The 13,362-nt window shown below is 35.6% G+C and overlaps 3 protein-coding genes across 3 annotated transcripts; all 3 read right to left on the bottom strand.

The window, feature by feature from the left end:
• Positions 1-90: 90 nt before the first annotated feature.
• LOC129925993 (uncharacterized protein K02A2.6-like) lies at positions 91-8,464 on the bottom strand. Its single transcript, XM_056027607.1, has 7 exons — positions 8,302-8,464; positions 6,128-8,193; positions 5,069-5,141; positions 3,091-3,208; positions 2,066-2,151; positions 591-818; positions 91-143 (listed from the first exon to the last, which is right to left on the bottom strand). The coding sequence occupies exons 1-7, from the start codon at positions 8,462-8,464 to the stop codon at positions 91-93; spliced, it is 2,787 nt and encodes a 928-aa protein (XP_055883582.1).
• Positions 8,461-9,435, bottom strand: LOC129925992 (uncharacterized). Its single transcript, XM_056027606.1, has one exon. The coding sequence runs from the start codon at positions 9,433-9,435 to the stop codon at positions 8,461-8,463; it is 975 nt and encodes a 324-aa protein (XP_055883581.1).
• LOC129925699 (uncharacterized) lies at positions 8,868-13,220 on the bottom strand. The gene is made up of 5 exons (XM_056025779.1): positions 13,075-13,220; positions 11,441-11,495; positions 10,637-10,688; positions 10,467-10,534; positions 8,868-9,897 (listed from the first exon to the last, which is right to left on the bottom strand). Exons 1-5 carry the CDS (start codon positions 13,080-13,082, stop codon positions 9,745-9,747), a joined length of 336 nt encoding a protein of 111 aa, XP_055881754.1. The 5' UTR covers positions 13,083-13,220; the 3' UTR covers positions 8,868-9,744.
• Positions 13,221-13,362: the final 142 nt, after the last annotated feature.

Here is a 13,362-nt window from a genome sequence, read left to right as displayed (position 1 = left end):
CAATTTTGTACAAGGTTCAAGCTGTACACGTTGTACAAGATGAAAGTTCATCACATCACAATAATGTTGTTTACGATGCCAAGTACCATCTCACTGTCCATCTTCAAGAGCATCAAGAAGCATCACAACTTCATGACATTTTCCTATTATGGATACAAACAGTAAAAATCCATTAACAACTTATTACAACGTTTAAACAGTGATACTTGAGGCATCCCTAAATTTCCAACCCATCAATAGATTCAAGCTTATTTCTTCCTTCGCTTACCATTTCCTCAGGAATCTAAAATTTACAAATGATCGATGTGATGATACACACAAAGAAAATATAATACTTCTGCTCATACTTACTTTCCAATAAGCTTTCAATATATATTATCTCCCTTTAAAACTATAACTCTTCAAATTATTTCCCTTTCTCATCAACACAGTCTTATGAGTGCCATACTATAGCATACAAATAAATATAATAACATATACAACTTATTTACAATCTAAAAGAACTCAACATGTTCATGCACTATACAATTAAACCATTGCTAGTATATATATATCTATATATACTTATAAGTAAACCATCAAGAATTTACTTTCTCCAACTATATTCTGCTTCTCCATTTCTTCTTTGGTAAGGTCTATATGACCTACAATTGTCCCTTGTACCCTGGTACTCATCAGAGTTACATCTTCTCTGAGGGTTCCCTCTATGATACTGTCTATCATAGGCATTACTATCAAAATGTCTATCATACTCATAATGGTCAGATCTTCTATCTGAATAGTCACAACTTCTGCATTGCCTGGCAATATGTCCCTTTCTTTGACATTTAAAACAAATAATGTTTCTTCTCACTTTACCACAAGAATTTCTTTGTCTCATTTTGTATTCATGTCTTCTATTCCAGCTATCTATCTCTCCTTGAGTCAGTTCCTTTAGTCCATGTATATTGCCTAAAAGCAAATCATGAGACAATCCTGGTATTGCTAAACCTTTACAATAACCAGTATAAAATGGTGTTTCTAAGAAAACTTTACAGGCTTGATAGCGCTTGATACTGCCATCTATCAACCTTACTTTTTTCTCATAGCCTAATAAACAATCTGGTTTAACTAAGTTACTCCTAATTCCAACTGTACTGCATCCCGAATCTTTGACAAACCTCATAGGTTTCCCATTGATAAAACCAGAGTGTACTCTCACTCTGTTGGTTTCATCTTCTGCAAAATTTATTTCTTCTACACCCCAACAATAGTTCATCTCTTCTACTTCTTCATTATCACTACTTTCTCTACTGTCCCTTTCATTGGTGAAATACACTCTACTTTTGTTATTTCTGTTTCTGTTCTCTTTAAACTCAACTTTCCTACTCTGCTTTCTGTATCTCGTCGGGGTCGCCAAAATAATGTTGTGGGCTAATCTAATCTGACTTCGACTATGTATCAATAATTACTTAACATTAGCCACAGAACATTATTTTAATTTCCTAAACATTTTTTGTTTATTTTAAGTTCACATGGCACTAAGAAGCTGCAACACATATCAATGCATCAGTAAAGCAGAAAAAAAAATCCCACACATTCTGGTCTTCATGCACCAGTTTATCAAGTAGCAATCAAATCAAAGGTGTAGAAAATAAAAATATTAATACAAGTTATTACTGTTATATTATATAAGGGTCTTTAGTTAGATGATGACCTGGAAGTAAAGAAAATGTTGCCTTAATGGTTTCAATAAAAACATGTAGATAGCTAACTATAGAACTAAGGAATAGTCTTATGTATTGTTACTATTCCTGGCTAGCTTAGACCACTGAGCTATGAATGTTTTTGTGGCAAAACCAAAGCTGTAAATATCAAGTTGTCACTCTAAATTAGTTAAGTCTGATAAAAAGAATTAGCGTATTGTTAAAGGGTTTAACATGTATAAATAAATGGATGGATTGTAAGACCTCAGTCAGTCTTCCCTTGTTCAATTCATACAAAATGTGGTTTGATAGAGCACATTGGCATTAATAATTAATTAAATAATTCATCAACACAAATATTTATTTTAAATTTTCCTTACCTTTGGGCATGACAGTTGGAGGAGCATTCTTAGCCCAGGCAAACATTATTGAGGACTGACCATTTTTACACATTAGTGGACAGTTCCTGTTGAGTAGAGTAGAATAGAAACTTAACATCCACCAAACTTTTCTTTCTAAAGATTATTTCTTTTATATTTAAAACTTTTACATTATTCAAATAAGTCAGACTAAAAAAATAATAGTTGCTCTTAAAGTATGGAGAGCTCATTTCACAGATGAATTTTACATAAGCATTGCAATGGTTTGAAATGAATACAAAAGATTTGCAAGACCATCAAATAGCCCTTTAAATTGACTTTTTGATGTTTAGTTTTTATGAATAGTTTATGGAAGTCTCAAGGAAAAAAAAAAGTGCCATTTAATAATGTCCACCACTTAGAAAGCCAACTATGTTCCAGTAGGGGGATTTATATCTATAAAAGAGAAATATTTCTTTAAAGACAAATAAAGGTAGACTAACTAGGAGAGAAAAAGACATCTTAAGATCATGTCCATTTTTGTAAAAACATTGTTGAAAACAAAGTTCTGTTGATTAATTGTACATTTTTGTTTGTATTATTATTTGTATTAAAGAGTGTTGGTATTTTTGTAAGAGTGTTGGTATTTTAAATATCTAGAAAATTGCTCAAAATATTAAGAAGTCAATAAGCCTTTCAGTAAGTCTCTTTTACTGAGCTATGCCATTGAAAGAATCCTCTTAATGTCTCCAATGTATTCTGCTTCTTGAGAAGAAGACTCAACTCCAAGGTCTTTGTGTGCAAATAAATTACATCAAGTTCATCTTTTCTTAAAGGAGAAAGCTTCATTCTTTTATAAATTGCCTTTATATAGTGCTTGGAAAGCATGCTTAGTGCACTACTGTCAAATTTCTTGTATGGACAAAAGGGGGGGGGGAGAGAAGGTATTATGGAAGTTTTCATGCTGCCTTTAGGCAGTCAGCAAACACAAAGCTCAGTTGGGATTCAAGCAGACACTGCTAAGATATTAATCAATAAAATCCAACTGACCATTGTTTTGTTCTGGGGGATTTACTCCTGGATGGTTGTGAGATCCTATGGCTGCTTCTTCAAGAGCTGGATTGGGTGGAAGTGGAACACTAACATCTTTGGGAAAGTTATCTCCTGTCAGTGGTGTAAGTTCATTGAATTTACAATCTCCTGATGAGTCAGCTACAGAACTATTTGTGTAGAACATGATGTAATAATTGCACATCTCATCATTGCCTGTTGACCTGCATCAGAAACTATCATCAGTAAGTGAACAACTCATCATTTCCAGTTGACCTGTACAAGATTAAAAGAAAAAAATGTTTTGAAAATCAACAATAATACAATTGAGAAAAAAAAAAGTGTTTACTTAAGGTTTAAAACTGAAAGAGTTTTATAATCATTATTTCTTTTCTTTACCAGATGTTTTGAAACTATCAGATATGGAATCAATTTAGACTGGTTGAAAAATGGAATAGTAAAATAGAGAAATTTGTGGAGTTCCCACTAAAACTGTTCAAAGGGTTTGGATTTATATTTGTAAACATGTGATAACTTTATTTTTAAAGAAGTATCATTGTGGGCCAATAGAATGTAGACAAATGAAACTCCTCTTTAAATACATGAGGAAAACTTTTTAAACAATAATTTTTTGTTAAATAACCTAAAAAACTGCTATTGCAAAAAAAAAAAAAAAGCAGTAAATTAATATGTGGATTCATTTTTTTGTTTTTAGTATCCAATTTTTTTTTTAGTGGTTTTTGTTGAATATTTAAAAAAAAAGCAACTTTGTATTTTAAGATTTATGACTAGAAAGTAATTCAACCTCATGTACTAGATATATAAGTAAGAGTAGCTTCTTCAGCCATAATGATCTTTCTTAGAACCAAAGCTATTCAATAATGATAATAATAATAATTTTATTTATAAAGCGCTGTTAGCAAACAAAATGTAGGCTCAAGGCGCTGTAATAAGATTACAAACACAAACACGACAGCTAAAATGACAGTTAATCTAAAAAAGTTTTAAACAGATAGGTCTTAATGTTCTTCTTAAAAGTGGTGTAGCATGTCTGTCTGAGATCAATGGGGAGTGAGTTCCAAACCTTTGGTCCGTGAACTGAAAAAGCCAGCAGACCGTAGCTTTTGAGGGAGAAACGTGGCACTATTAAAAGCGTTGAGTCCATTGAGCGCAGGGCTCTCTGGGGGACATATGGAGTAATCAGTTTGCTAAGGTACAAGGGCATCTCGTTGTTATATATACACTGATGACAAAGTGTGGCGACCTTGTAATCGATTCTCGCTTTCACTGGAAGCCAATCGAGCGTGCGCAAGAGCGTAGTAGCAGAATCTTGTCTAGTTTTTTTAAGGACTATTCTAGTGGCGTTGTTCTGTATACATATCAGCTTGGCTATTTTGTCATCAGGTATACCTGCTAGTACGGCGTTGCAGTAGTCAAGGCGGGAGAGTATGAATGCCACAGCTAGAGTTTTTGTTGACTCCATTGTTAAATATGGTCGGATCTGGCCTAATCTGCGCAGCTGCAGATTAAGACCTTTGCAGAGCTGACATGTGTGGGTCGAAAGATAGTGTTGAGTCGAAGAAAACTCCAAGATTCCGCACTACATGGACAAAAGGAACATGGCAGTTCATGATAAAGAGAGAATCTGTGCTTTCAACTTTTGAGACATTGTTCCTAGTGCCAATCTTAATTATTTCTGTCTTGTCTTCGTTCATCTTGAGTTTATTTTCAACCATCCAATCGCTCACCCTTGCAATGGTACCACTGATTTTCTCTGCCAGATGCGACACCTCTGAGGGTACTGATGAATCATATAACTGTGAGTCATTGGCAAAGAAATGGTATAAGATGCCGGTTGGCTGTATGACACTGCTGTAAGTTTACACTTGCAGACTTTTGTAAGTTTACACTTGCAGAAAATAAATCAAACTAATGCTGGTGTCACTAGTAGTGTCAATATTAGAACTAACTCACTTGTGGCCATTGGGGATTCCCTTTGCCTATTCATGATAAGTCCCATTGTATTGATAGCCTGTGATAACTTTGCCTAAGTTTAAAAATAAAAATATTTAAGTTTAAATATTTTTTATTTTGGAGTTTAATTGTTTTAGGTTAAAAAAAAAGATAATTTAAAAATTATGTTTTACCTAGTCCATGTGTAATAGACTAAAACAACACGAGCTTCAATAAACACAATGTTTTTATTCGTCCATCTTTATGCTCTTTACTCCAGCCACTTGTTCTCTATACTCTGACTTCCTTTTACACACAGTTCCTGACACACTGCTGTTCACTCAAGCATGTACACTCAAGGTCCACTGGTCATTTCATACACACACTGCACTACCAGCCACGCAAAACACATACACTTACTATCACATCTCCCTCCTTAAAAGCTTTGAGATATCAATTGACTATACAAATGATTTCTGTCTCACTATAAACAAATGAGTAAACTGAATACATGTTTAACACAACAGAATGTTCAATTGTTAATATTATCAATAGTAACAATATAAATTATAAAATGTGTAGTAAAAAAAAACAACAACAGTCTAGGTTTACAAATAGACATTAATTATATACAAATTGCATAATAATAAAAAGATATATATGTATCTAATTATCTGCGTCAGGGTAACGTACTGGTGGCTGAACTTGCCTACCATATCGAGTTATTACAGGTGGCAGATTGGTAGTGTTAGTCTGTTCCTGTTGCACATTTATATCGCTCACGTTCTCTGGCTGTGTGGTTTGACCATTAATGACTGTCTCTGGGGTGTCCATTTAAAAAATATCAGGCATGACCCTTGATTTTGTACATGTGTCTCTTAACATCCTTCTATTTCTTCGGTAAGTTATCCCATTCAGTGTTTTTACCCTGTATGATCTCGGGGTCTCTGCTGGTTCCCATAAATCGCCAGGCTTCTTTTGCATCCACACTTTGCTCCCAGGCTGAATGTGTGGTCGCTCGGTGCGCCTCGCTGTTTTGTTGTAATATTTTGCTTGATTACTTTTTCTTGTTTTCCAAGCATTTTCTTTTTTGTCTGGGATTTGAGGTCTGAGATAGGCCTCCGTTGTCGGAAGATTCGTCCTCAGACGGCGGCCCATGAGCAGCCGTGCAGGTGAAGGTTCATCAGGGCATGGAGCATTTCGAAATTGCAAGAGGGCCATATATGGGTCTTGACCCGACGTTCTAGCTTTATTTAGAAGCTGTTTCACTGTTTGTATGGCCCGTTCTGCCATACCATTAGATTGTGGAAATCTGGGGCTAGACGTAATGTGCTTAAATCCCCAGCTTTTAGAAAATTTCAGAAATTCTTGACAAGCAAATGAGGGTCCATTGTCACTAATTACTTCCCTTGGAATACCATGTCGAGCCAATTGTGATTTCATATGTATGATCACATCTGAAGCCTTTAGTGTTGGGATAAGATTTATCTCAAAAAAATTACTATAGTAATCTACAAGTAGCAAATAGTTTTTACCGAGATACTCAAAATTATCAGCTCCAATTTTTTCCCAAGGAAGTACAGGAGTATCATGTGGTAACAATGGCTCCTTTTGCTGGGACTTCTGGTGTTCGTTACACACTGCACATGTTGATACCATGTCTATAATCTGCTTAGACATTCCAGGCCAGAAGAACACCTCCTTAGCTGTAACAAGACATCTATCTCGCCCAAGATGACCTTGGTGCAGTCTTTGAAGCATTTCTTTTTGCAATACTTTTGGTACTATTAATCTTTCTCCTTTAAAAAGTAAACCATTGCTTTCACTAAGTTCTTCTTTAAATCCTGAATATGCTCGAATTTCTTGTGGAATTTCAGCTCTCTTGTTTGGCCAGCCTATCATAATATTATTCTTTAACAGCCTTAAAACAGCATCATCTGCAGTGGCCTGCTGAAAAATGTTCATATATTCATCTGACATGGGTAAACTATTGACGATCAGATGAACTTGTGCATCCCAGTCATCACTTGAGGGATGTTTGATTGGTAGCGATGCTCTTGACAGTGTGTCTGGAATAGACATTTCTTTGCCTGGCTTGTATTCCAGCAGTATTTCATATTTCATTAGTCGAAGAAGCATCCGCTGAAGCCTAGGGGGTGTAGATGCCAAAGGCTTTTTGATAATCGCTTTCAAAGGTTTGTGATCTGTTTCAACCTTTATTGGACGTCCATACACATAGTAATGGAAATGTTCAACTCCGAAGACAATGGCAAGCATTTCTTTTTCTATTTGTGCATATCGTTTTTCACAGTCTGTAAGAGATCTTGAGGCATAAGCCACTGGCCTTTCATTCTGCATTAATACTGCTCCAAGTCCCTCCTGTGAAGCATCCACAGACAACTTGACTGACTGTGAAACATCATAAAAGGCTAAAACTGGGGCGGTTGTGATCAAACTCTTTAAATAATCAACAGCCTTCTGATGTTGTTCCAACCATATCCACTCGTTGTCTTGTTTAAGTAACTCTCTTAATGGGGCAGTTATTTCTGACAAGTTCTGTAAGAATTTACCAAGATAATTAATCATACCCAAAAATCTTTCTAGTTCCTTGCGATCTGTAGGGTATGGCATGGATTGTATTGCTTCAATCTTTGAGTCATCAGGCTTTATACCACTATCTGTAATGATATGTCCTACAAACTTGACTTGTCGTACTCTTAGGCTACATTTAGATGGCTTCAGTTTGATTCCTTTCCTTCTTGCTATGTCAAGAACTTGTCTAAGTCTATCATCATGCTCTTCTATTGTTCTACCTGCTATCAGTATTTCGTCCATGTATGTCTCAACCCCTTGTATAACGTCGAAAGCTTGGTGGAAACGTTTTGCAAATACTTCTGCAGAAGAGTTTAGCCCAAATGGTAGACGAAGGAACTTGTAGCAACCGAAAGGTGTGTTAAAAGTTGTTAGATCTGTACAGCTCTTGTCTAATTTAATTTGCCAAAAGGCAGAGTTGGCATCTAATACCGTGAACACTTGACTGCCACTTAGTCGACTAGCTATTTCTTCTATAGTAGGTAATTGATAGTGTTCTCTTTGAATGGCTTTGTTGAGGTCTCTAGGGTCTAGACATATCCTTAATCCGCCTCCTTATTTTTCAACAATAACAAGTGAGTTGACCCATGCAGTGGGATGATCTACTTTTTCAATGACACCCTCATCTTCCATTCTTCTCAATTCATTTTTTAATTCCTCACGTAGTGCCGCTGGGACTTTCCTTGCTGCGTGTACAACAGGTTTAATGTTGGAATTGACCTTTATAGTATATTCCTCTTCCATGCAGCCTAAGCCAGTAAATACATCTGCGTAGCCTGAGAGTGTATCGTCCTCTATAAAGTCAACTCTTCTGATTAAATTCATTTGTTGGCAGCCTGGTAGACCCATAATTGGCTTTGAATGTGTCTCCACATATGAAATTCTATTATGGCTGTCTTACTTTTAACAGTACATTTAATGTGTGCTTTGCCAACAACCTTCAATCTTTCTCCACTGTAAGTAGTAAGTTTGGATGTTGATTTGAGAAGTTTCTTTCTTTTTAATTGCTTAAAGATTCTGTATGGGAGAATATTGACTTGTGCTCCAGTATCCAACGTGAATGTGACTTGTTTGTTTTCAACAGTAATGAGTGAGTTCCATTCGTTGCTTAGACTATGGGAGCCATTACTGCAGATGAAAAATGTTTCCTCAACGGAGTCATCTCGACCTTCTGACTTCACTATACTTACAGGCTTTGATCTGCACACTGATGAAAAATGACCTTTTTTATGACATCTGTGACAGGTTTCCCCATAAGCTGGGCACTGACGTGGTCTGTGTTCCTTGCCACAATAGCTACAACTCACATTTCCTTTTGTTCTTTTAAAGCTATTGGTAGCTGAATTCACAACGTGTACCCCACTTTCTTCATTCATGAGTTTAAGCTGCCATTCAGTTGCCTCAGCTGCCCGACATATATTTTCTGCCTTGTTAAGGTCTAGATCTGGTTCTCTCAAAAGTCTTGCTAGGGTGTTCTCATTCCTTATGCCACCAACTATCCTATCCTTTATTAGGGAATCTTTAAGCAAATCAAACTCACATGTCTTTGCCTTGAGTTTGATGTCAGTGACAAAGTTGTCAAATGACTCTCCTTCATGTTGAGAACGCTGGAAAAAAACACGTCTTTCAATGGTAACATTTTTTCTTGGTAGACAGTACTTCTCGAACTTATTAAGAATGCAGTGAAGTGTATTGAAGGACTTGCTAATCTCACATTCATTACATTCATTGTCCGTCCATTGGAAAGTGTTATAGACTTGCACTGCTTCTTGGCCGATCACATGCAATAATGTCATAGACTGTACTTCTCTGCTTTTTGTATCCAGTCCACTTGCTATCGAATATATCTGAAAGGATTGTTTGAACCTTTTCCAATTTTCTGCTACGTTGCCATTTAATTCCAGCGGTTGTGGCGGGTGGAGTCGGTCCATCTGACACCATGTAATAGACTAAAACAACACGAGCTTCAATAAACACAATGTTTTTATTCGTCCATCTTTATGCTCTTTACTCCAGCCACTTGTTCTCTATACTCTGACTTCCTTTTACACACAGTTCCTGACACACTGCTGTTCACTCAAGCATGTACACTCAAGGTCCACTGGTCATTTCATACACAGGCACACACACTGCACTACCAGCCATGCAAAACACATACACTTACTATCACAATGAGCATGTGTTCTATATGCAAAGGGGAATATACTTTTCTCTTTTTGGAAAGCACAGCTGATATCTACAGGATATGCTACAATATGCTATAATATACAAAGAATAGCAAACAGTTTACATTTCTCAACAATTCCAAAAGCCCAGATATTAGGGCTCTTACATTTTATGGTCAATAAATAATTTTGAAAATTATGATTACTTCCCTTACATTTAATCATAGACATATCTCTCTTACAGTGCTATCACATACTTCTCTAACACTTAATCATATATCTCTCTTACAGTGCTATCACATACTTCTCTTACACTTAATCATATATCTCTCTTACAGTGCTATCACATACTTCTCTTACACTTAATCATATATCTCTCTTACAGTGCTATCACATACTTCTCTAACACTTAATCATATATCTCTCTTACAGTGCTATCACATACTTCTCTTACACTTAATCATATATCTCAATTACAGTTTCATCACATAGATCTGTTACACTTTATCATATATCTCTCTTACAGTGCTATCACATACTTCTCTTACACTTAATCATATATCTCTCTTACAGAGCTATCACATACTTCTCTTACATGGTTCTCTTATAATGTGCATGTCTGTTGAACTGTTACATTGTTACCATTAAATGTCAATACTTACATGACACTTGGGGTGGAATTTGAAACCAGTAACTAGCCAAAAGAAATATTCCAGCCACAAACTGAGGCCTAGAAGTTGGAGCAGAAAGAACGGTTGTAATAAGAGTGTTGACATTTCAATAGAAATGATTACACAAATTAAAATACAAGAGTAAGGGTTTAAAAACTTACTTCTGAAATGTGGTGTATATCTTAAGACCTGAATGATCAGTAGGCTCAGAATCTACATAAAATATTAAGAGTCAAAGTCACAACACTACAGGCTATATTAAGTAGATAGAAGGTAATTATAATAATAAGTCCAAAGATGAAGGAAGAATGCAGTATTTCATGAGACAGAAAGAAAGTGACATTCAAACACAATACAAAGTAGTTGAGTAGTAACATCAATCAACAATCTTTTAGTTAGGTGAACTTTTAGCTTTTGTAGCCATAGTGTAGTTATATAATATGAATATTTATCTAGTACTCCCAATTCCAAACAAGCTGCAGCAGTTTCAAGCCACAAGAGATTGAGGGAAAATCCTGAGAGGACTCTATAAAACTTAAGAACTAACTATGGTATTCTTTACAACAGTTTAAGTTATATTAGCATGACAGGTGCTGGACTTGGTTGATACAAGCTATTTAGGATGTAGTAACAAATTTGTACAAGTGCTTCTTCTTCCTAGTGCCATTAGAGAATGGAATGGGCTGCTTGAATCAGCCAGGAAAACCAATGACTTGGCAGAGTTTAAGCCATTGATTAACATGCATGACTAAATTTACACCTAAAATGCATTGGATTCTTCAACTTCAACTTGTTTCTTCAACTGAATTGAGATAAGCATTTCTCAGAATAACACTTGCAAATTCAAAAGAGAGACAGTGAGCTATAAGATCTGTTTAGATCTCATGTCTTAGAATGAGTCAGGCATGCATATTACAGTAATATATTAACATTGTCAACACAAAGTAAAAGTGTGACTGACTTACAAATATAATATTCCTCATCTTCAACAGGATAAGCTGTACATAAGTAGGCATCAGGCTATAGGGGAAATTTTTTTTAACAAATTTAAACTATGCAAACAATATTGGAATGTGATGGTCACATGACTTTTATTATTATTATTATAAAAAATTGTTTTGTTTTTGCAAGAAAATAAATCAGTATAGAATAACAATCATCATGTTTTATTTATTATTATCTATATATAGTTATAACCCTGCCAAGCACACCACCATTCAAGTAGTGCAGTAGGTGTGCACTGTTAGAGACTAGACTGAGAAGGAATGTTGACATTGAAAAGAAGAGAACCAAGTCCCCGCCCCCCCCCCCTCCCTCTCCAAGTCTAGGGCTGATGAACAACCTATGCTCAAGACATATTGTTATTATGTGTTTGTGATGTCCTGTGAATTAACATGTGAGCAGGTCAGGAGGCGCAAGAGAGACCTTTTCTCTCTGCTCAACATTAAATTTTATAACAGTAGGCAGATGTTAGCACTACTGGGTGGGCTCAATCTGTGCACCTCGGTCTGCGACCAAGGGGCTAGAGTCGCCTAAGTAACCAGACAACTAGACTACACTAAACTAACTAAATTTAAAATGGAAGCAAGAACAAAAACTTTACTTGAAATACTAAAAATAAAACGATACTTTATTTACATGAAAAATAAATCAATAATAAAATATAATATATATACACTAACCACTACAACTGAACCCAGAAATTAACTAAAACCCTCTAAATCTACGCCACTACCAAACACCAACAAACTAACCAAACCAACTATCTACAAACTGATAAAACCAACTATCTAACTAAATCACTACAACTACTGTGTACTATACTAGACCTAGATACTAGATCTACTAGACACAAACACACTACAATAAACTAGTCTAGATCTACAATATTCTACTACTACAACCAACCCATAACACTAACACTAAAACAAGAACACCTTAGTTACTAAGTTAGGCTTAGTACCTTAGCCTTACTATTAATAATAGTATTACTTCACTAAGAGTCACTAAGACTAAGAACAAACTAAAGTTACAGTATAAGCCACTAAGCCGACTAAATCCTTTTTTTTCCTGACAATCCATTCAGATCAGATCTAGTCAATTCTAGTCTAGCTAGATCAGATAATTAGATCGATCTTATATTATAAGAATATTAGACTGTCTAGTCTATATAGATCTAGAATCTAGGTCTACCATCTAGATCTAACAGTGAGTAGGCCTAGTCTAACCTGTTTCTAAGAAAAAGAAAAGGATTTTTAAAAAAACGTTTAAATCTTAGCATGATAGTAAAGGCTACTATAGAATGAGATCTAGATCTATATAATCTAGATCTACGTATAGATTAAAGTCTATATAAAGTATATAGATCTAGATAATCCCGCCCTCCCCTAGGCATTCGAGGACACATCAGTTTACCTGGTTGACCTAAAAACAAAACATGCGCTGATCTAACTTACTCTAAGTATCTTTAATCTATGTAGTCTATTATCTCTATAGTCTATAACACAGTCTGACAAAAGAAAAAGGCCCCAAAGTCAGTACTGAATATTTTTTCCGGGGAAGGGGCTAAAAAGCTATGATAGCTTGTGAACTGTGTTACCTATACATCTAGATTCTAGATAAATTCCGCCTTCTCCAAGCCACCTAGTTGACCAAAAAAAAAACGTATCTTAGAGCACGCTCAGTGTCTGTTGCACACACATACAAAAAGCATCAACGTACTAGCATGCTTAGTGTGTGACCTAATTAACGACTTGACCGATCAATAATTGGCTCCTCCCCCTTTTCTCTCATCATTGTTGTCAATAAAACTAGAGCAATGTTTTGGGGCTGTGTAGATGGCCTGGTATACACCTGTGTGTTGTGCTATTAATGAACTTTTTCTAAT

The sequence above is a fragment of the Biomphalaria glabrata genome, chromosome 4 (assembly GCF_947242115.1).
Source record: "Biomphalaria glabrata chromosome 4, xgBioGlab47.1, whole genome shotgun sequence".
NCBI lineage: Eukaryota > Metazoa > Mollusca > Gastropoda > Planorbidae > Biomphalaria > Biomphalaria glabrata.
This window is presented reverse-complemented; position numbering and strand designations above follow the sequence as displayed.

Bases quoted from the DNA above. Each gene is read 5' to 3' on its own strand.
- LOC129925993 (XM_056027607.1), bottom strand. From the start codon at position 8,464: ATGAATTTAATCAGAAGAGTTGACTTTATAGAGGACGATACACTCTCA. The intron at 5,142-6,127 runs GCTTGGAAAACA...TTTTAAACTTAG, and splicing joins TCCCAGACAAAAAAGAAAAT to GCAAAGTTATCACAGGCTAT. The intron at 144-590 runs GTAAATTCTTGA...TATCCATAATAG, and splicing joins GCAGAATATAGTTGGAGAAA to GAAAATGTCATGAAGTTGTG.
- LOC129925699 (XM_056025779.1), bottom strand. The intron at 10,689-11,440 runs GTAAGTCAGTCA...TATTTTATGTAG, and splicing joins AGATGAGGAATATTATATTT to ATTCTGAGCCTACTGATCAT. The intron at 9,898-10,466 runs GTAAGTATTGAC...TGTATATTATAG, and splicing joins AATTCCACCCCAAGTGTCAT to CATATTGTAGCATATCCTGT.
- LOC129925992 (XM_056027606.1), bottom strand. From the start codon at position 9,435: ATGACATTATTGCATGTGATCGGCCAAGAAGCAGTGCAAGTCTATAAC.